Raw genomic sequence first — 25,735 nt, 5'->3', positions numbered from 1 at the left:
GTCAAAGCAGAAAATTTGTTTGTTTCAGACACAGGTTAATTTTTAACAACAGGTCACATTCAAGAATTTGTGAACAGATTTTCAGTAGGCAAACGAATTGCAGTGACAGGCTCGAGAGTGGGCCTGGTAGTAAATGTGGAGGGTGGCAGAAGCCTATGAGTAGTAGAACAGTAGTCTTGGTATTTTCTAGAATTTACAGGGCTCACTGGGACTGTGAGTATTTACAGGACTCGCTGGGACTACGTGAGTATTTACAGGGCTCGCTGGGACTGCGTGTGTATTTACAGGGCTCGCTGGGACTCTGAGAGTATTTACAGGGCTCACTGGGACTACGTGAGTATTTACAGGACTCACTGGGACTGAGTATTTACAGGGCTCGCTGGGACTATGTGAGTAGTTACAGGACTCACTGGGTGTGAGTATTTACAGGGCTCGCTGGGATTGAGTATTTACAGGGCTCGCTGGGACCGTGTGAGTATTTACAGGGCTCACTGGGACTGCGTGAGCATTTACAGGGCTCGCTGGGACCGTGTGAGTATTTACAGGGCTCACTGGGACTGAGTATTTACAGAGCTCGCTGGGACTACGTGAGTATTTACAGGGCTCGCTGGGACTGCGTGTGTATTTACAGGGCTCGCTGGGACTGAGAGTATTTACAGGGCTCGCTGGGACTACGTGAGTATTTACAGGACTCACTGGGTGTGAGTATTTACAGAGCTCGCTGGGACCGTGTGAGTATTTACAGGGCTCACTGGGACTGTGTGAGTATTTACAGGGCTCACTGGGACTGAGTATTTACAGGGCTCACTGGGACTGAGTATTTACAGGGCTCGCTGGGACTATGTGAGTAGTTACAGGACTCACTGGGTGTGAGTATTTACAGGGCTCGCTGGGACTGAGTATTTACAGGGCTCGCTGGGACCGTGTGAGTATTTACAGGGCTCACTGGGACTGCGTGAGCATTTACAGGGCTCGCTGGGACTGTGTGAGTATTTACAGGGCTGACTGGGACTGAGTATTTACAGGGCTCGCTGGGACTATGTGAGTAGTTACAGGACTCACTGGGTGTGAGTATTTACAGGGCTCGCTCGGACTGTGTATTTACAGGGCTCGCTGGGACCGTGTGAGTATTTACAGGGCTCACTGGGACTACGTGAGTATTTACAGGACTCACTGGGTGTGAGTATTTACAGGGCTCGATGGGACTGCGTGTGTATTTACGGGGCTCACTGGGACTGCGTGTGTATTTACAGGGCTCGCTGGGACTGCGTGAGTATTTACAGGGCTCGCTGGGACTGAGTATTTACAGGGCTCGCTGGGACTGCGTGAGTATTTACAGTGCTCACTGGGACTGAGTATTTACAGGGCTCGCTGGGACTGAGTATTTACAGGGCTCGCTGGGACTGAGTATTTACAGGGCTCGCTGGGACTGAGTATTTACAGGGCTCGCTGGGACTGAGTATTTACAGGGCTCGATGGGACTGAGTATTTACAGGGCTCGCTGGGACTGCGTGAGCATTTACAGGGCTCGCTGGGACTGAGTATTTACAGGGCTCGCTGGGAGTGCGTGAGCATTTACAGGGCTCACTGGGACTACGTGAGTATTTACAGGACTCACTGGGTGTGAGTATTTACAGGGCTCGATGGGACTGCGTGTGTATTTACAGGGCTCACTGGGACTGCGTGTGTATTTACAGGGCTCGCTGGGACTGCGTGAGTATTTACAGGGCTCGCTGGGACTGAGTATTTACAGGGCTCGCTGGGACTGCGTGAGTATTTACAGTGCTCACTGGGACTGAGTATTTACAGGGCTCGCTGGGACTGAGTATTTACAGGGCTCGCTCGGACTGAGTATTTACAGGGCTCGCTGGGACTGAGTATTTACAGGGCTCGATGGGACTGAGTATTTACAGGGCTCGATGGGACTGAGTATTTACAGGGCTCGCTGGGACTGCGTGAGCATTTACAGGGCTCGCTGGGACTGAGTATTTACAGGGCTCGCTGGGAGTGCGTGAGCATTTACAGGGCTCGCTGGGACTGCGTGAGTATTTACAGGGCTCGCTGGGACTGAGTATTTACAGGGCTCGCTGGGACTACGTGAGCATTTACAGGGCTCGCTGGGACTGCGTGAGTATTTACAGGGCTCGCTGGGACTGAGTATTTACAGGGCTCGCTGGGACTGCGTGAGCATTTACAGGGCTCGCTGGGACTGCAAGAGCATTTACAAGGATCGCTGGGACTGCGTGAATATTTACAGGGCTCGCTGGGACTGCGTGAGTATTTACAGGGCTCGCTGGGACCGTGTGAGTATTTACAGGGCTCACTGGGACTGCGTGAGTATTTACAGGGCTCGCTGGGACTGCGTGTGCATTAACAGGGCTCGCTGGGACTGCGTGTGCATTAACAGGGCTCGCTGGGACTGCGTGTGCATTAACAGGGCTCGCTGGGACTGAGTATTTACAGGGCTCGCTGGGACTGCGTGAGCATTTACAGGGCTCGCTGGGACTGCGTGAGTATTTACAGGGCTCGCTGGGACTGAGTATTTACAGGGCTCGCTGGGACTACGTGAATATTTACAGGGCTCGCTGGGACTGCGTATTTACAGGGCTCGCTGGGACTGAGTATTTACAGGGCTCGCTGGGACTGAGTATTTACAGGGCTCGCTGGGACTGAGTATTTACAGGGCTCGCTGGGACTGAGTATTTACAGGGCTCGCTGGGACTGAGTATTTACAGGGCTCGCTGGGACTGAGTATTTACAGGGCTCGCTGGGACCGTGTGAGTATTTACAGGGCTCGCTGGGACTGAGTATTTACAGGGCTCGCTGCGACTGCGTGAGCATTTACAGGGCTCGCTGGGACTGCGTGAGTGTTTACAGGGCTCGCTGGGACTGAGTATTTACAGGGCTCGCTGGGACTGCGTGAGTATTTACAGGGCTCGCTGGGACTGCGTCAGTGTTTACAGGGCTCGCTGGGACTGAGTATTTACAGGGCTCGCTGGGACTGCATGAGTATTTACAGGGCTCGCTGGGACTGAGTATTTACAGGGCTCGCTGGGACTGCGTGAGTATTTACAGGGCTCGCTGGGACTGCGTGAATATTTACAGGGCTCGCTGGGACTGCGTGAATATTTACAGGGCTCGCTGGGACTACGTGAATATTTACAGGGCTCGCTGGGACTACGTGAATATTTACAGGGCTCGCTGGGACTGCGTGAGTATTTACAGGGCTCGCTGGGACTACGTGAATATTTACAGGGCTCGCTGGGACTGCGTGAATATTTACAGGGCTCGCTGGGACTACGTGAATATTTACAGGGCTCGCTGGGACTGCGTGAGTATTTACAGGGCTCGCTGGGACTACGTGAATATTTACAGGGCTCGCTGGGACTGCGTGAATATTTACAGGGCTCGCTGGGACTACGTGAATATTTACAGGGCTCGCTGGGACTGCGTGAATATTTACAGGGCTCGCTGGGACTACGTGAATATTTACAGGGCTCGCTGGGACTACGTGAATATTTACAGGGCTCGCTGGGACTGCGTGAATATTTACAGGGCTCGCTGGGACTACGTGAATATTTACAGGGCTCGCTGGGACTGCGTGAGTATTTACAGGGCTCGCTGGGACTGCGTGAATATTTACAGGGCTCGCTGGGACTGCGTGAGCATTTACAGGACTCGCTGGGACTGCGTGAGCATTTACAGGGCTCGCTGGGACTGCGTGAGTATTTACAGGGCTCGTTGGGAATGCGTGAATATTTACAGGGCTCGCTGGGACTGCGTGAGTATTTACAGGGCTCGCTGGGACTGCGTGAATATCTACAGGGCTCGCTGGGACTACGTGAATATTTACAGGACTTGCTGGGACTGAGCATTTACAGGGCTCGCTGGGACTGCGTGAGTATTTACAGGACTCACTGGGTGTGAGTATTTACAGGGCTCGCTGGGACTGCGTGAGTATTTACAGCGCTCGCTGGGACTGCGTGAGTATTTACAGGACTCGCTGGGACTGTGAGCATTTACAGGGCTCTCTGGGACTGCGTGAGTATGTACAGGGCTCGCTGGGACTGCGTGAATATTTACAGGGCTCGCTGGGACTGAGTATTTACAGGGCTCGCTGGGACTAGGTGAATATTTACAGGGCTCGCTGGGACTGCGTGAGCATTTACAGGGCTCGCTGGGACTGCGTGAGTATTTACAGGGCTCGCTGGGACTGTGAGCATTTACAGGGCTCGCTGGGACTGTGTGAGTATTTACAGGGCTCGCTGGGACTGCGTGAGTATGTACAGGGCTCGCTGGGACTAGGTGAATATTTACAGGGCTCGCTGGGACTGCGTGAGCATTTACAGGGCTCGCTGGGACTGAGTATTTACAGGGCTCGCTGGGACTGAGTATTTACAGGGCTCGCTGGGACTGTGAGCATTTACAGGGCTCGCTGGGACTGCGTGAGTATTTACAGGGCTCACTGGGTGTGAGTATTTACAGGGCTCGCTGGGACTGCGTGAGTATTTGCAGGGCTCGCTGGGACCGTGAGCATTTGAAGGGCTCGCTGGGACTGAGTATTTACAGGGCTCGCTGGGACTGCGTGAAAATTTACAGGGCTCGATGGGACTGCGTGAGCATTTACAGGGCTCGCTGGGACTGCGTGAGTATTTACAGGGCTCGCTGGGACTGAGTATTTACAGGGCTCGCTGGGACTGCGTGAGTATTTACAGGGCTTGCTGGGACTGCGTGAGTATGTACAGGGCTCGCTGGGACTAGGTGAATATTTACAGGGCTCGCTGGGACCGTGTGAGTATTTACAGGGCTCGCTGGGACTGCGTGAGTATTTACAGGGCTCGCTGGGACTGAGTATTTACAGGGCTCGCTGGGACTGCGTGAGTATTTACAGGGCTTGCTGGGACTGCGTGAGTATGTACAGGGCTCGCTGGGACTAGGTGAATATTTACAGGGCACGCCGGGACTGCGTGAGCATTTACAGGGCTCGCTGGGACTGCGTGAGTATTTACAGGGCTCACTGGGTGAGAGTATTTACAGGGCTCGCTGGGACTGTGAGCATTTACAGGGCTCGCTGGGACTACGTGAGTATTTACAGGGCTCGCTGGGACTGCGTGAGTATTTGCAGGGCTCGCTGGGACTGCGTGAGTATTTGCAGGGCTCGCTGGGACCGTGAGCATTTAAAGGGCTCGCTGGGACTGAGTATTTACAGGGCTCGCTGGGACTGCGTGAGTATTTACAGGGCTCGCTGGGACTGCGTGAGTTTTTACAGGGCTCGCTGGGACTGCGTGAGTTTTTACAGGGCTCGCTGGGACTGCGTGAGTTTTTACAGGGCTCGCTGGGACTGCGTGAGTTTTTACAGGGCTCGCTGGGACTGCGTGAGTATTTACAGGGCTCGCTGGGACTGCGTGAGTATTTACAGGGCTCGCTGGGACTGCGTGAGTATTTACAGGGCTCGCTGGGACTGCGTGAGTATTTACAGGGCTCGCTGGGACTGTGAGATTGTTTACAGGGCTCGCTGGGACTGTGTGAGTATTTACAGGGCTCGATGGGACTGCGTGAGCATTTACAGGGCTTGCTGGGACTGCGTGAGTATTTACAGGGCTCGCTGGGACTGAGTATTTACAGGGCTCGCTGGGACTGCGTGAGCATTTATAGGGCTCGCTGGGACCGTGTGAGTATTTACAGGGCTCGCTGGGACTGCGTGAGTATTTACAGGGCTCGCTGGGACTGAGTATTTACAGGGCTCGCTGGGACTGCGTGAGCATTTACAGGGCTCGCTGTGACTGCGTGAGTATGTACAGGGCTCGTTGGGACCGTGCGAGTATTTACAGTGCTCGCTGGGACCGTGTGAGTATTTACAGGGCTCGCTGGGTCTGCGTGAGCATTTACAGGGCTCGCTGGGACCGTGTGAGTATTTACAGGGCTCGCTGGGACTGCGTGAGCATTTACAGGGCTCGCTGGGACTGCGTGAGCATTTACAGGGCTCGCTGGGACTGCGTGAGTATTTACAGGGCTCGCTGGGACTGCGTATTTACAGGGCTCGCTGGGACTGCGTATTTACAGGGCTCGCTGGGACTGAGTATTTACAGGGCTCGCTGGAACTGAGTATTTACAGGGCTCGCTGGGACTGCGTATTTACAGGGCTCGCTGGGACTGAGTATTTACAGGGCTCGCTGGAACTGAGTATTTACAGGGCTTGCTGGGACTGAGCATTTACAGGGCTCGCTGGGACTGCGTGAGTATTTACAGGACTCACTGGGTGTGAGTATTTACAGGGCTCGCTGGGACTGCGTGAGTATTTACAGGGCTTTCTGGGACCGTGTGAGTATTTACAGGGCTCGCTGGGACTGCGTGAGCATTTACAGGGCTCGCTGGGACTGCGTGAGCATTTACAGGGCTCGCTGGGACTGCGGGAACATTTACAGGGCTCGCTGGGACTGCGTGAGCATTTACAGGGCTCGCTGGGACCGTGTGAGCATTTACAGGGCTCGCTGGGACTGCGTGAGCATTTACAGGGCTCGATGGGACTGCGTGAGCATTTACAGGGCTCGATGGGACCGTGTGAGTATTTACAGGGCTCGCTAGGACTGCGTGAGTATTTACAGGGCTCGCTGGGACCGTGTGAGTATTTACAGGGCTCGCTGGGACTGCCTGAGCATTTACAGGGCTCGCTGGGACTGCGTGAGTATTTACAGGGCTCGCTGGGACTGCGTGAGTATTTACAGGGCTCGCTGGGACTGCGTGAGTATTTACAGGGCTTTCTGGGACCGTATGAGTATTTACAGGGCTCGCTGGGACTGCGTGAGTATTTACAGGGCTCGCTGGGACCGTGTGAGTATTTACAGGGTTCGCTGGGACCGTGTGAGTATTTACAGGGCTCGCTGGGACTGCCTGAGCATTTACAGGGCTCGCTGGGACTGCGAGAGGGCTCGCTGCCACTGAATGACTGAGGATTTCCGGGGGGGGGGGGAGAAGAGGGGCGTCCAGCAAGTGTATCGCTGCTCCAGGGGCTCCCTACAAGCGACTACGGGGAGCGTGTCCAAATTTGCACGCGACTACGGGGAGCGTGTCCAAATTTGCACGCGACTACGGGGAGCGTGTCCGTATTTGCATGCGACTACGGGGAGCGTGTCCGTATTTGCATGCGACTACGGGGAGCGTGTCCGTATTTGCACGCGACTACGGGGAGCGTGTCCGCATTTGCACGTGACTGCGGGGAGCCTGTCAGTATTTGCACGTGACTGCGGGGAGCCTGTCAGTATTTGCACGTGACTGCGGGAGCCTGTCAGTATTTGCACGTGACTGCGGGGAGCCTGTCAGTACTTCCACGTGACTGCGGGGAGCCTGTCAGTATTTGCACGTGACTGCAGGGAGCCTGTCAGTATTTGCACGGGACTGCGGGGAGCCTGTCAGTATTTGCAGGGGACTGCGGGGAGCCTGTCAGTATTTGCAGGGGACTCCGGGGAGCCTGTCAGTATTTGCACGGGACTGCGGGGAGCCTGTCAGTATTTGCAGGGGACTCCGGGGAGCCTGTCAGTATTTGCACGGGACTGCGGAGAGCCTGTCAGTATTTGCACGGGACTGCGGGGAGCCTGTCAGTATTTGCACGGGACTGCGGGGAGCCTGTCAGTATTTGCAGGGGACTCCGGGGAGCCTGTCAGTATTTGCGGGGGACTCCGGGGAGCCTGTCGGTATTTGCAGGGGACTCCGGGGAGCCTGTCGGTATTTGCAGGGTACTCCGGGGAGCCTGTCAGTATTTGCAGGGGACTGCGGGGAGCCTGTCAGTATTTGCACGGGACTGCGGGGAGCCTGTCAGTATTTGCAGGGGACTCCGGGGAGCCTGTCAGTATTTGCGGGGGACTCCGGGGAGCCTGTCGGTATTTGCAGGGGACTCCGGGGAGCCTGTCGGTATTTGCAGGGGACTCCGGGGAGCCTGTCGGTATTTGCAGGGGACTACGGGGAGCCTGTCAGTATTTGCACGTGACTGCGGGGAGCCTGTCAGTATTTGCACGTGACTGCGGGGAGCCTGTCAGTACTTCCACGTGACTGCGGGGAGCCTGTCAGTATTTGCACGTGACTGCGGGGAGCCTGTCAGTATTTGCACGTGACTGCAGGGAGCCTGTCAGTATTTGCACGGGACTGCGGGGAGCCTGTCAGTCTTTGCACGGGACTGCGGGGAGCCTGTCAGTATTTGCAGGGGACTCCGGGAGCCTGTCAGTCTTTGCACGGGACTGCGGGGAGCCTGTCAGTATTTGCAGGGGACTACGGGAGTATTTACAGAGCTCACTGGGACTACGTGAGTATTTACAGGACTCACTGGGTGTGAGTATTTACAGGGCTCGATGGGACTGTGTGTGTATTTACAGGGCTCGCTGGGACTGCGTGTGTATTTTCAGGGCTCGCTGGGACTGAGAGTATTTGCAGGGCTCGCTGGGACTGCGTGAGCATTTACAGGGCTCGCTGGGACCGTGTGAGTATTTACAGGGCTCACTGGGACTGCGTGAGTATTTACAGGGCTCACTGGGACTGCGTGAGTATTTACAGGGCTCGCTGGGACTGTGAGAGTATTTACAGTGCTCACTGGTACTAAGTATTTACAGGGCTTGCAGGGACTGAGTATTTACAGGGCTCGATGGGACTGAGTATTTACAGGGCTCGCTGGGACTGCATGAGCATTTTTAGGGCTCGCTGGGACCGTGTGAGTATTTACAGGGCTCGATGGGACTGAGTATTTACAGGGCTCGATGGGACTGAGTATTTACAGGGCTCGATGGGACTGAGTATTTACAGGGCTCGATGGGACTGAGTATTTACAGGGCTCGCTGGGACTGAGTATTTACAGGGCTCGCTGGGACTGCGTGAATATTTATAGGGCTCGCTGGGACCGTGTGAGTATTTACAGGGCTCGCTTGGACTGCGTGAGTATTTACAAGGCTCGATGGGACTGAGTATTTACAGGGCTCGCTGGGACTGCGTGAGCATTTACAAGGCTCGCTGGGACCGTGTGAGTATTTACAGGGCTCGCTGGGACTGCGTGAGTATTTACAGGGCTCGCTGGGACTGAGTATTTACAGGGCTCGCTGGGACTGCGTGAGCATTTACAGGGCTCGCTGTGACTGCGTGAGTATGTACAGGGCTCGTTGGGACCGTGCGAGTATTTACAGGGCTCGCTGGGACCGTGTGAGTATTTACAGGGCTCGCTGGGTCTGCGTGAGCATTTACAGGGCTCGCTGGGACCGTGTGAGTATTTACAGGGCTCACTGGGACTGCGTGAGCATTTACAGGGCTCGCTGGGACTGCGTATTTACAGGGCTCGCTGGGACTGCGTGAGTATTTACAGGGCTCGCTGGGACTGAGTATTTACAGGGCTCGCTGGAACTGAGTATTTACAGGGCTCGCTGGGACTGAGTATTTACAGGGCTCGCTGGGACTGCGTGAGTATTTACAGGACTCACTGGGTGTGAGTATTTACAGGGCTCGCTGGGACTGCGTGAGTATTTACAGGGCTTTCTGGGACCGTGTGAGTATTTACAGGGCTCGCTGGGACTGCGTGAGCATTTACAGGGCTCGCTGGGACTGCGTGAGCATTTACAGGGCTCGCTGGGACTGCGTGAACATTTACAGGGCTCGCTGGGACTGCGTGTGCATTTACAGGGCTCGCTGGGACCGTGTGAGCATTTACAGGGCTCGCTGGGACTGCGTGAGCATTTACAGGGCTCGATGGGACTGCGTGAGCATTTACAGGGCTCGATGGGACCGTGTGAGTATTTACAGGGCTCGCTAGGACTGCGTGAGTATTTACAGGGCTCGCTGGGACCGTGTGACTATTTACAGGGCTCGCTGGGACTGCCTGAGCATTTACAGGGCTCGCTGGGACTGCGTGAGTATTTACAGGGCTCGCTGGGACTGCGTGAGTATTTACAGGGCTCGCTGGGACTGCGTGAGTATTTACAGGGCTCGCTGGGACTGCGTGAGTATTTACAGGGCTTTCTGGGACCGTGTGAGTATTTACAGGGCTCGCTGGGACTGCGTGAGTATTTACAGGGCTCGCTGGGACTGCGTGAGTATTTACAGGGTTCGCTGGGACCGTGTGAGTATTTACAGGGCTCGCTGGGACTGCCTGAGCATTTACAGGGCTCGCTGGGACTGCGAGAGGGCTCGCTGCCACTGAATGACTGAGGATTTCCGGGGGGGGGGAGAAGAGGGGCGTCCAGCAAGTGTATCGCTGCTCCAGGGGCTCCCTACAAGCGACTACGGGGAGCGTGTCCAAATTTGCACGCGACTACGGGGAGCGTGTCCAAATTTGCACGCGACTACGGGGAGCGTGTCCGTATTTGCATGCGACTACGGGGAGCGTGTCCGTATTTGCACGCGACTACGGGGAGCGTGTCCGCATTTGCACGTGACTGCGGGGAGCCTGTCAGTATTTGCACGTGACTGCGGGGAGCCTGTCAGTATTTGCACGTGACTGCGGGGAGCCTGTCAGTACTTCCACGTGACTGCGGGGAGCCTGTCAGTATTTGCACGTGACTGCGGGGAGCCTGTCAGTATTTGCACGTGACTGCAGGGAGCCTGTCAGTATTTGCACGGGACTGCGGGGAGCCTGTCAGTCTTTGCACGGGACTGCGGGGAGCCTGTCAGTATTTGCAGGGGACTCCGGGGAGCCTGTCAGTATTTGCACGGGACTGCGGGGAGCCTGTCAGTATTTGCAGGGGACTCCGGGGAGCCTGTCAGTATTTGCACGTGACTGCGGAGAGCCTGTCAGTATTTGCACGGGACTGCGGGGAGCCTGTCAGTATTTGCACGGGACTGCGGGGAGCCTGTCAGTATTTGCAGGGGACTCCGGGGAGCCTGTCAGTATTTGCGGGGGACTCCGGGGAGCCTGTCGGTATTTGCAGGGGACTCCGGGGAGCCTGTCGGTATTTGCAGGGTACTCCGGGGAGCCTGTCAGTATTTGCAGGGGACTGCGGGGAGCCTGTCAGTATTTGCACGGGACTGCGGGGAGCCTGTCAGTATTTGCAGGGGACTCCGGGGAGCCTGTCAGTATTTGCAGGGGACTCCGGGGAGCCTGTCAGTATTTGCGGGGGACTCCGGGGAGCCTGTCGGTATTTGCAGGGGACTCCGGGGAGCCTGTCGGTATTTGCAGGGGACTACGGGGAGCCTGTCAGTATTTGCACGTGACTGCGGGGAGCCTGTTAGTATTTGCAGGGAATTACGGGGAGCCTGTCAGTATTTGCAGGGGACTACGGGAGTATTTACAGAGCTCACTGGGACTACGTGAGTATTTACAGGACTCACTGGGTGTGAGTATTTACAGGGCTCGATGGGACTGTGTGTGTATTTACAGGGCTCGCTGGGACTGCGTGTGTATTTTCAGGGCTCGCTGGGACTGAGAGTATTTACAGGGCTCGCTGGGACTGCGTGAGCATTTACAGGGCTCGCTGGGACCGTGTGAGTATTTACAGGGCTCACTGGGACTGCGTGAGTATTTACAGGGCTCACTGGGACTGCGTGAGTATTTACAGGGCTCGCTGGGACTGTGAGAGTATTTACAGTGCTCACTGGTACTAAGTATTTACAGGGCTTGCAGGGACTGAGTATTTACAGGGCTCGATGGGACTGAGTATTTACAGGGCTCGCTGGGACTGCATGAGCATTTTTAGGGCTCGCTGGGACCGTGTGAGTATTTACAGGGCTCGATGGGACTGAGTATTTACAGGGCTCGATGGGACTGAGTATTTACAGGCCTCGATGGGACTGAGTATTTACAGGGCTCGCTGGGACTGAGTATTTACAGGGCTCGCTGGGACTGCGTGAATATTTATAGGGCTCGCTGGGACCGTGTGAGTATTTACAGGGCTCGCTTGGACTGCGTGAGTATTTACAAGGCTCGATGGGACTGAGTATTTACAGGGCTCGCTGGGACTGCGTGAGCATTTACAAGGCTCGCTGGGACTGCGTGAGTATTTACAGGGCTCGCTGGGACTGCGTGAGCATTTACAAGGCTCGCTGGGACCGTGTGAGTATTTACAGGGCTCGCTGGGACCGTGTGAGTATTTACAGGGCTCGCTGGGACCGTGTGAGTATTTACAGGGCTCGCTGGGACTGCGTGAGCATTTACAGGGCTCGCTGGGACTGCGTGAGCATTTACAGGGCTCGCTGGGACTGCGTGAGCATTTACAGGGCTCGCTGGGACTGCGTGAGTATTTACAGGGCTCACTGGGACTGCGTGAGTATTTACAGGGCTCACTGGGACCGTGTGAGTATTTACAGGGCTCGCTGGGACTGCGTGAGCATTTACAGGGCTCGATGGGACTGCGTGAGCATTTACAGGGCTTTCTGGGACCGTGTGAGTATTTACAGGGCTCGCTGGGACTGCGTGAGTATTTACAGGGCTCACTGGGACCGTGTGAGTATTTACAGGGCTCGCTGGGACTGCGTGAGTATTTACAGGGCTCGCTGGGACTGCGTGAGTATTTACAGGGCTCGCTGGGACCGTGTGAGTATTTACAGGGCTCGCTGGGACCGTGTGAGTATTTACAGGGCTCGCTGGGACTGCGTGAGCATTTACAGGGCTCGCTGGGACTGCGTGAGCATTTACAGGGCTCGCTGGGACTGCGTGAGCATTTACAGGGCTCGCTGGGACTGCGTGAGTATTTACAGGGCTCACTGGGACCGTGTGAGTATTTACAGGGCTCGCTGGGACTGCCTGAGCATTTACAAGGCTCGCTGGGACTGCGTGGGTATTTACAGGGCTCGCTGGGACTGCGTGAGTATTTACAGGGCTCGCTGGGACTGCGTGAGTATTTACAGGGCTCGCTGGGACTGCGTGAGTATATACAGGGCTTTCTGGGACCGTGTGAGTATTTACAGGGCTCGCTGGGACTGCCTGAGCATTTACAGGGTTCGCTGGGACTGCGTGAGCATTTACAGGGCTCGCTGGGACTGCGAGAGGGCTCGCTGCCACTGAATGACTGAGGATTTCAGAGGTGTGTGGGGGGGGGGGGGGGGGGGGGGGGGGGCGTCCAGCAAGTGTATCGCTGCTCCAGGGGCTCCCTACAAGCGACTACGGGGAGCGTGTCCATATTTGCACGCGACTACGGGGAGCGTGTCCGTATTTGCACGCGACTACGGGGAGCGTGTCCGTATTTGCACGCGACTACGGGGAGCGTGTCCGTATTTGCACGCGACTACGGGGAGCGTGTCAGTATTTGCACGCGACTACGGGGAGCGTGTCAGTATTTGCACGCGACTACGGGGAGCGTGTCAGTATTTGCACGCGACTACGGGGAGCGTGTCAGTATTTGCACGCGGCTACGGGGAGCGTGTCCGTATTTGCACGCGACTACAGGGAGCGTGTCAGTATTTGCACGCGACTAAGGGGAGCGTGTCCGCATTTGCACGTGACTGCGGGGAGCCTGTCAGTATTTGCACGTGACTGCGGGGAGCCTGTCAGCACTTCCACGTGACTGCGGGGAGCCTGTCAGTACTTCCACGTGACTGCGGGGAGCCTGTCAGTATTTGCACGTGACTGCGGGGAGCCTGTCAGTATTTGCACGTGACTGCGGGGAGCCTGTCAGTATTTGCACGTGACTGCGGGGAGCCTGTCAGTATTTGCACGTGACTGCGGAGAGCCTGTCAGTATTTGCACGGGACTGCGGGGAGCCTGTCAGTATTTGCAGGGGACTCCGGGGAGCCTGTCGGTATTTGCAGGGGACTCCGGGGAGCCTGTCAGTATTTGCAGGGGACTACGGGGAGCCTGTCAGTATTTGCAGGGGACTACGGGGAGCCTGTCAGTATTTGCAGGGGACAACGGGGAGCCTGTCAGTCTGTGCAGGGGACTCCGGGGAGCCTGTCAGTCTGTGCAGGGGACTCCGGGGAGCCTGCCAGTCTGTGCAGGGGACTCCGGGGAGCCTGTCAGTCTGTGCACCGGACTCCGGGGCGCCTGTCGGTCTGTGCACGGGACTCCGGGGCGCCTGTCGGTCTGTGCACGGGACTCCGGGGCGCCTGTCGGTCTGTGCACGGGACTCCGGGGCGCCTGTCGGTCTGTGCACGGGACTCCGGGGCGCCTGTCGGTCTGTGCACGGGACTCCGGGGCGCCTGTCAGTCTGTGCACGGGACTCCGGGGCGCCTGTCAGTCTGTGCACGGGACTCCGGGGCGCCTGTCAGTCTGTGCACGGGACTCCGGGGCGCCTGTCAGTCTGTGCACGGGACTCCGGGGCGCCTGTCAGTCTGTGCACGGGACTCCGGGGCGCCTGTCAGTCTGTGCACGGGACTCCGGGGCGCCTGTCAGTCTGTGCACGGGACTCCGGGGCGCCTGTCAGTCTGTGCACGGGACTCCGGGGCGCCTGTCAGTCTGTGCACGGGACTCCGGGGCGCCTGTCAGCCTGTGCACGGGACTCCGGGGAGCCTGTCAGTCTGTGCACGGGGTCGCTCCGGGACCACATCCTTGGTTACATGAGGTCTGGCCAATTCATTCAGCCCACCCAATCCATTTTGTGCTTTTGCCTGTATGAGCAATGCCTTAATATCCTCCTCCTACCCTGTTCCAACATTTCTTTATCCCTCTTTCCCTTATCCACCTATCTACCTATTCCACAATGTCAGTATAATCTCCGATTTCACATGTCCCTGTTATTACTAAAACACCTAATTTCACTGCTGTAACATCGCCCAAATACACAGCTGCCTCAGCTCACCTGCTGCTGAAACCTTCATCCATGCTTTTATAGAACGATACAGCGCAGTACAGGCCCTTCGGCCCACGATGTTGCACCAAAACAAAAGCCATCTAACCTACACTATGCCATTATCATCCATATGCTTATCCAATAAACTTTTAAATGCCCTCAATGTTGGCGAGTTCACTACTGTAGAGTTTTGTTAGAGGAGACTTGGCAATTCCCATACCCTCTGGCTTCTCTTTCAGCTTCCAACCTCGATAGTCATGAGCTCTTTGAAAACTGTTCTTTATCTCACCAAATCCCATTTAGCTCTATGCTCGCTGATCTACACGGGCTCCTGGTTAAGCAAGTTAGTGTTTTCAAATGAGACCGACCTCTCCTCTCTATTTCTGTAACTTGTTGTAGCCTCTCTACCTTCCGAGGTCTCTGCACTTCTTTCCGGTGCCGCTTGCGCATCTACAGTTTTGATTGCCCCACAAATGGCGGCCTGGCTTTAAGCTGGAATTTGCTCACAACTTCTCCACCTTTCTCTTTCCTTCCAGATGCTCTGGCCTCTAACACAGTTTTGGCCATGTGCCCATACATCTCCTTGTGTGTCTCATCCTGTTTTGGTTTAGAATGCTCCTGGCGATGTTTTAAAAAAAGTTTTTAAAAATAAATATAGAATACCCAATTATTTTTCCAATTTTAAGGGGCAATTTAATGTGGCCAATCCACCTAACCTACATATCTTTGGGTTGTGGGGGTGAAACCCACTCAGACACACGGAGAATGTGCAAACTCCACACAGACAGTGACCCGGGGCCGGGATCGAACCCAGGTCCTCAGTGCTGTAGGCAGCAGTGCTAACCACTGCGCCACTGTGCTGCCCTTGCGATGTTTTAATCCATTAAAGGTGATATACACAAATGTTAATTGTTTAATCACTAACGCTGGGAGTCTATTCCGCAACCTCACAACTTACTGTATAAATTAAAATTTTCCTGTTTCTGCCCTAGATCTTTTACATTAATCTTGTATCTGTTGCTTTTTACAAGATCTTCAATCTCCAGAAACAACCTGCAAACTCTATCTTAAAAACTTAGATCAGACTACCCCAAAATCTCTATTGTAACTTCACCTCGCATCGATTGACTGTTACATCTCGACGTTTAGATTTTTTGCCTCTCTACCGGAAGAGTATTATTTACTTTGCTTCCCATTTTAGTTTCTTCTGTAAATTTTGAACTCTGTGGGACCCCACTACCTATTTCCAACCATTGTCTGAAGTTGTTTTTAAACCTATTTGCTATCCTCCCTTCATTCTTTGTGCTCTAATCTGCTGCGTGCTGCATTGTCAAAAGCTTTTTGAAGGTACACAGCTCATATATGGAAAACAGTGGTCGGATTGGACAGTCAGCATGGATTTACAAAAGGGAAATCAAGCTTGACAAATCTACTGGAATTCTTCGAGGATGTAACTCGTAGAGTTTGACGAGGAGGAGCCAGTGGATGTGGTTTATTTGGACTTTCAGAAGGCTTTCGGCACAGTCCCGCATTAGAGAATAGCGTGTAAAATTAAAGCACAAGGGTTTAGGGGTACTGTATTGAGATTGATAGAAAACTGGTTCACAGACAGGAAACAAAGAGAAGGAATAAATGGAAGGCAGTGACTATTGGGGTACTGCAGCGGTCGGTGCTGGGACCCCAGTTATTCAATATAAAGATTAAAGACTTGGATGAGGGTACTAAATGTAATGTCGCCAAATTTCCATTTGGCACAAAGCTGGGTGGGAGGGTGAGCTGTGAGGAGAATGCAGCGATTCTTCAGTGTGATTTGGACAAGTTGAGTGAATGGGCAAATGAATGGCAGATGCAGTGTATTTTGGATAAATGTGAGATTATCCACATTGGTAGCAAAAATGGGAAGGCAGACTTATCCGAACAGCCATAAATTAGGAGAGGGGGATGTGCAACGAGACTTGGGTGTTCTCATACACCAGTCGCTGAAAGTAAGCATGCAGGTGCAGCAGGCAGTAAAGAATGCAAATGGTATGTTGGCCTTCATAGCGAGAGGTTTCGAGTACAGGAGCATTATGTCTTGCTGCAATTGGACAGGGCCTTGATGAGGCCACATCTGGAATATTGCGTGCAGTTTTGGTTGCCTTATCTGATGAAGGATGATCCTATTCTAAAGGGAGTGCAGCGAAGGTTTGCCAGACTGATTCCTGGGTCAGCAGGACTGATGTATGAGGAGAGATTGAGTCGGTTAGGATTGTATTCGCTGCAGTTCAGAAGATTGAGGGGGGATCTCAGAGAAACCTATAAAATTCTAACAGGACTGGACAGGGTAGATGCAAGAAAGATGTTCCCGATGGTGGGGTGCCCAGAACCAGGGGTCACAGTTTGAGGAAGCGGGGTAGATCATTTAGGACTGAGGTGAGGAGAAATATTTTCACCCAAAGTGGTGAGCCTGTTGTTGCTAACTTTATTTTAGCCTTAGTTTAATTGCTCTTGTTCTATCACCTTTGCTCTTGAGTCGCCAGGTATCTTTCTGATACCGCCACGTGGTTCAAGTCCGAGTAATGATCAATAATCCAACACACCGCTTAGTAAGAGCTAAATCAACGCACATTTATTATATACAGTAATCAATACTTAGATATAAAATCTACTTCTAAGCTACTTCCTACAATTAACAGGCCAATACTTAACGTTGGGAATGGCCCACCAGGTCAGGGAAACAAAATGGCCTTTCGTTTGGGTTCTGGGCCTGCGGGATTCGAAGCTGGTACAGGTTGATAGCTAGGAGCGCCTATCTCGTAGCGAGCGTTGAAGTAAGACTTACGATTTGAGCGGTTGTTGCAGAAGGTCAGCAGAAGGGTCTCGAAGGGTGCGGAAGGATGAAGAAGGGCAATTTGAACTTGGACTCTATTCTTATAGTCCCCAGGGGCTTCCCGCCTATCGGGGCGGACCCTGTACCTGGTTCCAAGTGATTGGACTTCGTCCCAATCACTTGGTTTGATATTCTCCAATGCTGGAGTGATTCCTTGATCGATGGGTGGTTTTGGGGTGGTCGTTCACCTCTCTTTGTGTAGGCTCCTGCTGGCGCCGAAAAGTCTGGGTTGGCTTTGTGTGTCTAATTTGTTGCACATTGTTCCGGGGGATTGCTAATTAGTATTCAGATGGCTGGTGTTTTGTTATACTGATGGCTGCAGGTATCGATTCTGTCTGGCCTTCCCAGAGGCGAATACACAGTTTTACCTGCAGCTGTTTGTTTTTAGTCCTGTTGGCTGATTTTCCCATCAGCCTTTTCCGTTCGCCATTTTAAATCGGGGTTGGCCATTCTAAATCGGGAGTTAGCCATTTTAACTGGCTACAAGTCCATATACATGAGGGTGATCCATATGAAGGAAGTCCTCATGGCTGTTGTCTTTCCTTTTCTTTCTTTGTTTTCTCCGGTTCTGGAGTTCTGCAGAAACAAGCATAGTGTCTGTAACTATCTTTGTTTAATATCTTGTATGCTAGTGTGTCTGTCCTTTGGTGCCAATTATTCCCTTTATAATTGGTCACTATGTGTGACTCCCTCATTTTTTTTCCAAAAAAACAAATTTTAGGACACGGTACACTTCCCAATAATAAACCAGTGCTGATTTAGCATCCAAATGTTCCAGGATGTAAATAGCAGATGGCCGGCAACCTAAAGGTTACCTAAACAAAACAAAACTTTTTGAAATGAAAAATGCCAAAATGAGGTGCCTATGGGCCGCGACGGGTAAGAGTTAGATGGAGTCCCCGGGTAGGACGGCTACCAATGCCGTGTCTCTCCTACCCGAGCGTAGTTGACCAGCGGGGGGTTCCCAGGCAGGGCGGGTCTCAAGCCGTTTCTCCACTGCCTGAGCAACCGACAAAAACGGGCAAAAATGTAGTTATCGCGGTGGGGCTGCCGTAGTGGTTCTATCCTTCGAACCAGAACGGCAGTTACGAGCAGGCGTCTGGTACCTGAACAAGTGTCTGCCGACAAGCTAGTTCCTCTGAACAAGTGTCTGGCAATGGTGAGGCTCTGTGGGCAAGTCCTCAGAGGTTTCAGGTGAATTGGCGTCTGGCAATGAGAAATTCTCCTGTCTGACATACAACGTTTAACAAACGTACACACAACATAAACCATTCTGCCAGTTCCATCAGAATACGGGACATCATAAATCACATTTGGGCTGGGGTGTAATTAGCATATGGAGGGAGTGCAGCCTGACCGAAGAAGAAAGGAAGGAGGAGTGAAACAAAAATGAAGTGGCCTTGCTGAGGTAACGCTGCCATGAGAAGTGGTGGGTAAGCGCTCACAGTTTGCATGGGGCAGCTGGGACCTTGTAGCTGCTGTGGGTGGTGTTCTCTTTCATATCTGGGGGCTCGTCTAGCTGGTGGGGTCTCCTGCAATCTCGGGCGAAGTGTCCTGGCTGCCCACAGTTGTAACCTGACCCCTGGGGCACATAAGGTGGAGCAGGCTCTCTGATGCATTGTTCCCTTGGGTATGGTTCCCTGGGTGGGGGGTCAGGGCTGTTGGTGTCTTTGCTGGTTCGGGGGGCATTTGTGGGCTGATCCCATTGCTGTTTCAGGGGGGGCTTGACATTCTCGTGCGTAATGTCCTAATTGTCCGCAATTGTAACATTCTGGTGGTTTCTGTGGGAGGCTGTTCCTTCCTTTGTTTACCCATGCGGGGTTCTGGTGCGTTTTAACTGGATGCATGTCTGCCTGCTCTTCCTCGGGTTCCCTAACTGCGGATTTTTCTGCTTCTGCCTGCTGTTCTTCGGGATTTTTAACTGTGGGTTTGCTTTGTACAGACTGCTCCCAGGCGCGGGACAATCTTTTAAAACCCATTTCTCATTGTGGGCTTCCTCTGAGGGGTCATAATTTGTACAGGCTTTTTGTCCTGCCTCTGTGGCATGGGAGATAAGGGTGCGGGTCCATTTGGCCATACCGTCTTGGGACAAATGGGCACGGTCTAAATTACCGAAAACTGCTGTGAAATGAATCCACAGGAGTCCAGCAAACGCTGTGGGGTGTTCTGTCTTTTCCTGCCTGCACTTATTGAGGCCATCTACGGGGTCACCCCACTTATGCCCGATCGCATCCAGGATCGCGGTATGCATTTCTGCAAGGGTGCCTCCTCCTACATTCTGTGGGTCGGGAAGGGCTGCTGCTACTGACGGATCTAAACTTAAAACTGTGAGCTTTACATGCTCTCGCTCATCCAGGCTGTATATGGTCGCCTGATGTTTAACTGTGGCAAAGAAATGGTGGGGGTCTGAGGTGGGGAGGAACGGTCATCCCATAATTGGGTCACTGTTAAGGGGGTGGAATATAGAAATTCTGCATCGTCCGATGTGGCTGTGCAGTGGGTGGTTACAGGGTTCATTGGAGCGTGAACTATCTGCTGTGTGGGGGGTTGGGGCGCTTTTCTCTTTTGGGGCTTTCCCTGCGCACATGTTCCCTGAACATATTCTGCGCTGTTTCATTCAGTTCTTCCCAATCAGGGCCGTCTTCCTGATCTAATTTTTCCCCAAAGGTTTCCTGTAAACCTTTTTGAATAGAAAGCAGTGATTGCAGCTCTGCAATCTGCTTCCGGCACTTTGCGTGATCTAGCGTGCTTTGTCTTTGTTCTGTGGTGGCAGCATGGAGTGCTCTTAATGCTGCCTTGAGATCACTACACTGATTCTGTAATGTCTCTACCTGTTTTTCTGTCTCCTCTTGTACCAGGACTGCACGTTGCGTGCCCTGATAGGCATTTTCATATTGAGACTGGAAGCTGATTAAATGTGCCAGACAAGACTGGTGAGCCCATTTGGCCTCACCCACCTCTCCATCTTTTGCTGCCAATTTCCTCCTCCAATTCCATATTCTCTCTTTCTACTTCACTTACATCGACCTTACTCATCCGATGTATGCCCTCAACCTCATTGCGGAGCGTCTTAACGACCTCCTCTGTGCCTCGCAATTGTGCCAAACAAGACACGATTGCCATCGGCTTTCGAGCTTTTCCCAAGCTCTTTTTGTGGATCTCGCTCCGGTTCTCCCACCAAGTATGTCCTATACTCCCGGGACCTGATTCCTCATTATCACAGAAATCATTCCAAAGGGGCCATCCTTTCCCTTTGAGATATTTCCTGATTTCGTCCTCCCAAATGAGACATTGTCCCACTCTACTGCTGCTGGTCGCTGCCACCGCAAATTCCTCGGGGTTCATGAGGCGCTGCATTGCCATCTTGCCTATCCGACTGCTTCTAAATTTGGAACAGGGGGCTAAGGCGGTGTTGTAAATACGGGTACGGCTTTCGCTACTTTCCGATATACAAACTTCCGACAGTTTTAACGCAACAAAAATCTATCAGTTTTACCTTATAGCCCTGTTAGTTACGCATGCATACACACACTTCTGAATTATGACTATTGATCAAAACTGCTTGAACACTTGTGGTTTTCTATTTCCAATTGGATTTCTAATTCAAATTCTTGGGTTCTCCCGGAGTGGTTTTCCACTTCTAGATCGGGACCCGTCAGGATGTCGCCAAAATGTTGCTAACTTTATTTTAGCCTTAGTTTAATTGCTCTTGTTCTATCCCCTTTGCTCTTGAGTCGCCAGGTATCTTTCTGATAGTCCGAGTAATGATCAATAATCCAACACACCGCTTAGTAAGAGTTAAATCAACGCACATTTATTATATACAGTAATCAATACTTAGGTATAAAATCTACTTCTAAGCTACTTCCTACAATTAACAGGCCAATACTTAACTTTGGGAATGGCCCACCAGGTCAGGGAAACGAATGGCCTTTCGTATGGGTTCTGAGCCTGCGGGATTCGAAGCTGGTACAGGTCGATAGCTAGGAGCGCCTATCTTGTAGCGAGCGTTGAAGTAAGACTTACGATTTGAGCGGTTGTTGCAGAAGGGTCTCGAAGGATGAAGAAGGACGATTTGAACTTGGACTCTATTCTTATAGTCCCCAGGGGCTTCCCGCCTTTTGGGGCGGACTCTGTACCTGGTTCCAAGTGATTGGACTTTGTTCCAATCACTTGGTTCGATATTCTCCAATGCTGGAGCGATTCCTTGATCGATGGGCGGTTTTGGGGTGGTCGTTCACCTCTTTGTGTAGCCTCCTGCTGGTGCCGAAAAGTCTGGGTTGCCTTTGTGTGTGTCTAATTTGTTGCACATTGTTCCCGGGGATTGCTAATTAATATTCAGATGGCTGGTGTGTTATGCTGATGGCTACAGGTATCAATTCTGTCTGGCCTTCCCAGAGGCGAATACACAGTTTTACTTGCAGCTGTTTGTTTTTAGTCCTGTTGGCTGATTTTCCCATCAGCCTTTTCCGTTCACCATTTTAAATCGGGGTTGGCCATTCTAAATCGGGAGTTAGCCATTTTAACTGGTTACACTGTGGAATTCATTATCACGGGTAGTTGAGGCCAAAACATTGTATGTTTTCAAGAAGCAGTTGGATATTGCACTGGGCGAAGGGGATCAAAACATCTGGAGGGAAAGCAGAGTTCAATGATCAGGCATGATCATAATGAATGGCGGAGCAGGGCTGAATGGCCTCATTCTGCTCCAATTTTCTATGTTTTTATTCTTCCATCTGTCATTATCTGTCACCTCTTCCAAAAACTCAGATTGCATAGCACAATCATCCTTTCTACTCACGCTGATTGCAAAGGAATTGAGTATAGTTGTATAAGGGGAGACAGTGGCGTGGTGATCTTGTCACTGGACTAGTAATCCAGAGACCCTGGGCAATGCTCCCGGGAATCCGGGTTTGAATTCAAAAAAATATCAAATTAAAAGTCTAATGATCCTGAAACCATTGTCGGAAAAACCCATCTGGTTCCACTATTGTCCTTTGGGTCAGGAAATCTGCCATCCTTATCTGGTCTGGCCTAATGTGGTTGACGCTTAATTGCCCTCAGGACAATGAGCAATAAATGCTGACCCAGCCAGTGAGGACCACATCTCATGAACTAATAAAAAGGTCTTGGTATCGGAGGCGTGATCTGATCAAGGCCCTCTACACTGTATTATGTGACAATACACTTGCCTTACAGTGAGGTGAAGGTTACCAAACTCTTTCCTGCGATGAGGGGATTGAGTTGACTATACCAATGTTCTCTATAGTTTATAAAATTAAGTGGTGATCAGAAATTCTTAAGGAGCTTTACTGGGTAGATGCTGGGAGGAAGATTTCATTAACTGGGGAGTCTTGAACATGGGATCAGATCTCAAAATGAAGGATTAGCTAATCAGGACTGAGATGAGAAACTTCTTCACTTGTTGTGAGACTTTGGCATTCTCTATCCCAGACAGTGTGGATGCTTAAGTCATGAGTTTATTCAAGACAGTCATAGTCATTACATCACGATTCTGCTGGTCGAGTTCATGCCAGCTTTCTGTCGAGCAGTCCTGTAAATTTCTTCCCTTTGCTTTATCTGAAGCACTGCAAGTTTATTTTTCTCAAGTCTCCATTCGGTTTTCTTCTTAAAGTCATTGATCGTCCCCACTCCCATCACCCTCTTGAACAGCAAAATCCAAGTAATTACCCCTTGGGGTGCCGGGGGGGGATCGGATCTTCTATACATTCTCCCTGTGTCTCTTGCCCACAACCTTAGACAAGTCCCTCATCCTCGTACAATCCGATAGCTGATGAGCTTTTGTCTTCCTTTTCTAAACCCTGTTTTGTAAAGCTCATCAAATCTCTCAATCTCCTTTCCCCAAGGAGAACGACCTCAGATTCTCCAATCAAACCTTTTAGCTCAAGTTCCTCTCACCCTTCCTAAAGTTAGGTGACCAGAACAGAACACAGTACTCTAGTTGGGGCCGAACCAGAGCTTTATAAAGGCTCAGTATAACTTTGTGGCCTTTGTACTCATTTCTTCCTTTTTCTGAAGCCCTAGATCCCGCATAGTTTGCTAACTGCTCTCTCGATATGTTCTACCACATTCAAAGCTATATGGTATACAAACCATCCTCTGACTCTGCACGTGAACTGTGCCAATAAGACTGCATTGCCTGTCCCTATCCCTTCTGCCAAATTGCCTCAGCTCTCAATTCTCTGCACGGTAGCATAGTGGTTAGCACAATTGCTTCACAGCTCCAGGGTACCAGGTTCGATTCCAGGCTGGGTCATTGTATCTGCGTGGGTTTCCTCTCAGTGCTCCGGTTTCCTCCCACAGTCCAAAGATGTGTGGGTTAGGTGGATTGGCCATGATAGATTGCCCCTTAGTGTCCAAAAAATGTTAAGTGGGGGTTACTGGGTTCCAAGGATAGGGTAGATACGTGGGCTTAAGTAGGGTGCTCTTTATAAAGGCTGGTGCAGACTCGATGGGCCGAATGGCCTCCTTCTGCACTGTAAATTCTATGAAATTACATGCCCATAATGCTAACTTATCTCCTGTTGAGGTCGATCAACCCCATTATTTGTCACAGCTTTGTTTGATATCATTATCCAATATACAAATCCTGAATATGTGTAAAAATGTTGATCAATTCTGTCTGTACTATGGGATTAAAGGATATGGGTAGTGCAGGAAGGTGGAATTGAGGCAGAAGATCAGCTGTGAATTTACTGAATGGTGCAATAGGCTAGGAGGGTTGAATGGTCTATTCCAGCTCCTATGCTTCAAATCACTTTCTCATGCAGAGACCCCCATCCCGTATTTTGAAAGCGGTCACTATCCTGTCCTCTATTATCTGGGATCTTCATTACTATAGCCCCAATTTCCCTCCGAATTGGAGGATTTGCACTATTCTGGCAAAAGCCCCTTGTTAAACTTCACCCTGTTCTCTATTGTTTTCTTGCTGATGGTGTCTGTTTTCTCCCATGGCAGGATAAATGTATGGATAAACCAGGCCCTCGGCTTGACAGCAGAACAGAAACCTGCTTTGTGAACTGTGTGGAACGTTTCATCGACACCAGCCAGTTCATCCTCAATCGACTGGAACAGACGCAGAAAAGCAAGATGTCACCCGAGAGCCTGAGCGATTGAGCAGGCAGAAGAGGACTGTGGATCGGCAATACAAAGGGTTTGCCTCAACACGTGGCACAGTGCAGGATGGGCACAGTGTAGGATGGGCAGCATTGCTCTGTGGTTGTGGCACAGCCCTGCAGGACCGGCTATCCCGTGGCTGCCCTTAAAAGGACCTTAACTCAAGCTAACATGTCTTTGATACTGAGTTTCCTGTATGAACGTTACACCATCCAGAAATAAAAGCATGGTGGCATTTTTAACATACAGTCCTGCATTCAATACAATAAAACAGCACGGCAATATTCTGTGTACTATCTTCAGGATGAATACTTAAATCTGGGCCTAGAGAGATTGTCCATACAAACTGGTGTTTTCAACACTGGCTGGACAGGAGTCCGTGTGATTTTCACACGGATGGGATGTGGGGGGGCGGAAGAAAGAGAGTCTGTGATTTTCACACTGATGGGGATGGGGCGTCTGTGTTATTTTGAACACTGACGGGACTGGGGTCTGTGCGGTTTATACGCTGACGAGATATGGGGGGGGGGGGGTTCTATGCGATTTCTAACACTGACGGGACGGGGCTCTGTGTTTGAGATTTCTCGCACGGTGATGGAATGGCTTGTTTGAGATTACCCCCATGGTGACGGAACAGGGGTCTGTGACTGCAATTTTCTGCAGGGTGCCGATATGGCGTGTTTGAAAGTTTTCACACTGTGACGGGACGTGGATCTGTCCCTGCTTTTGCATTCCACAACCACGCAGTCTCTGCAGATAAACATAGAAAGTGTTACAAAAACTCAGCAGGGCTGCAGAACCTGTGGAGGAAGAAACGATTCACTCCAATATAACTTCGGAACTGAGACAGTTCGGAAGACGTATTGGATTGGAAATACTAATTCTGTTCCTCTCTCCACAGATGTTACCAGAGCTGCTAAGTTTTTACGGCACTTTGTTTTTAATTAGGATCTCCAGCTGCCACAGTATTTTCCTTTGATTTAGTTTGATTAGAGAGACAGCAGGTCTTGTCACACGCTGTACAGATGCAGTGATGCTC

The 25,735-nt window shown here is 51.9% G+C and overlaps 1 protein-coding gene across 1 annotated transcript in view; it reads left to right on the top strand.

Annotated features, from left to right (window-relative positions):
* The window catches only part of timm8a (translocase of inner mitochondrial membrane 8 homolog A (yeast)), a 29,557-nt gene extending 4,619 nt beyond the window's left edge, over positions 1-24,938 (top strand). The window contains exon 2 of the mRNA XM_072504967.1: positions 24,538-24,938. Coding sequence (XP_072361068.1) covers positions 24,538-24,696 — 159 coding nt within the window. The 3' untranslated portion in view covers positions 24,697-24,938. The remainder of the gene's footprint in view (positions 1-24,537) is intronic.
* Positions 24,939-25,735: the final 797 nt, after the last annotated feature.

Source organism: Scyliorhinus torazame, chromosome 5 (assembly GCF_047496885.1).
Source record: "Scyliorhinus torazame isolate Kashiwa2021f chromosome 5, sScyTor2.1, whole genome shotgun sequence".
Taxonomy (NCBI): Eukaryota; Metazoa; Chordata; class Chondrichthyes; order Carcharhiniformes; family Scyliorhinidae; genus Scyliorhinus; species Scyliorhinus torazame.
This window is presented reverse-complemented; position numbering and strand designations above follow the sequence as displayed.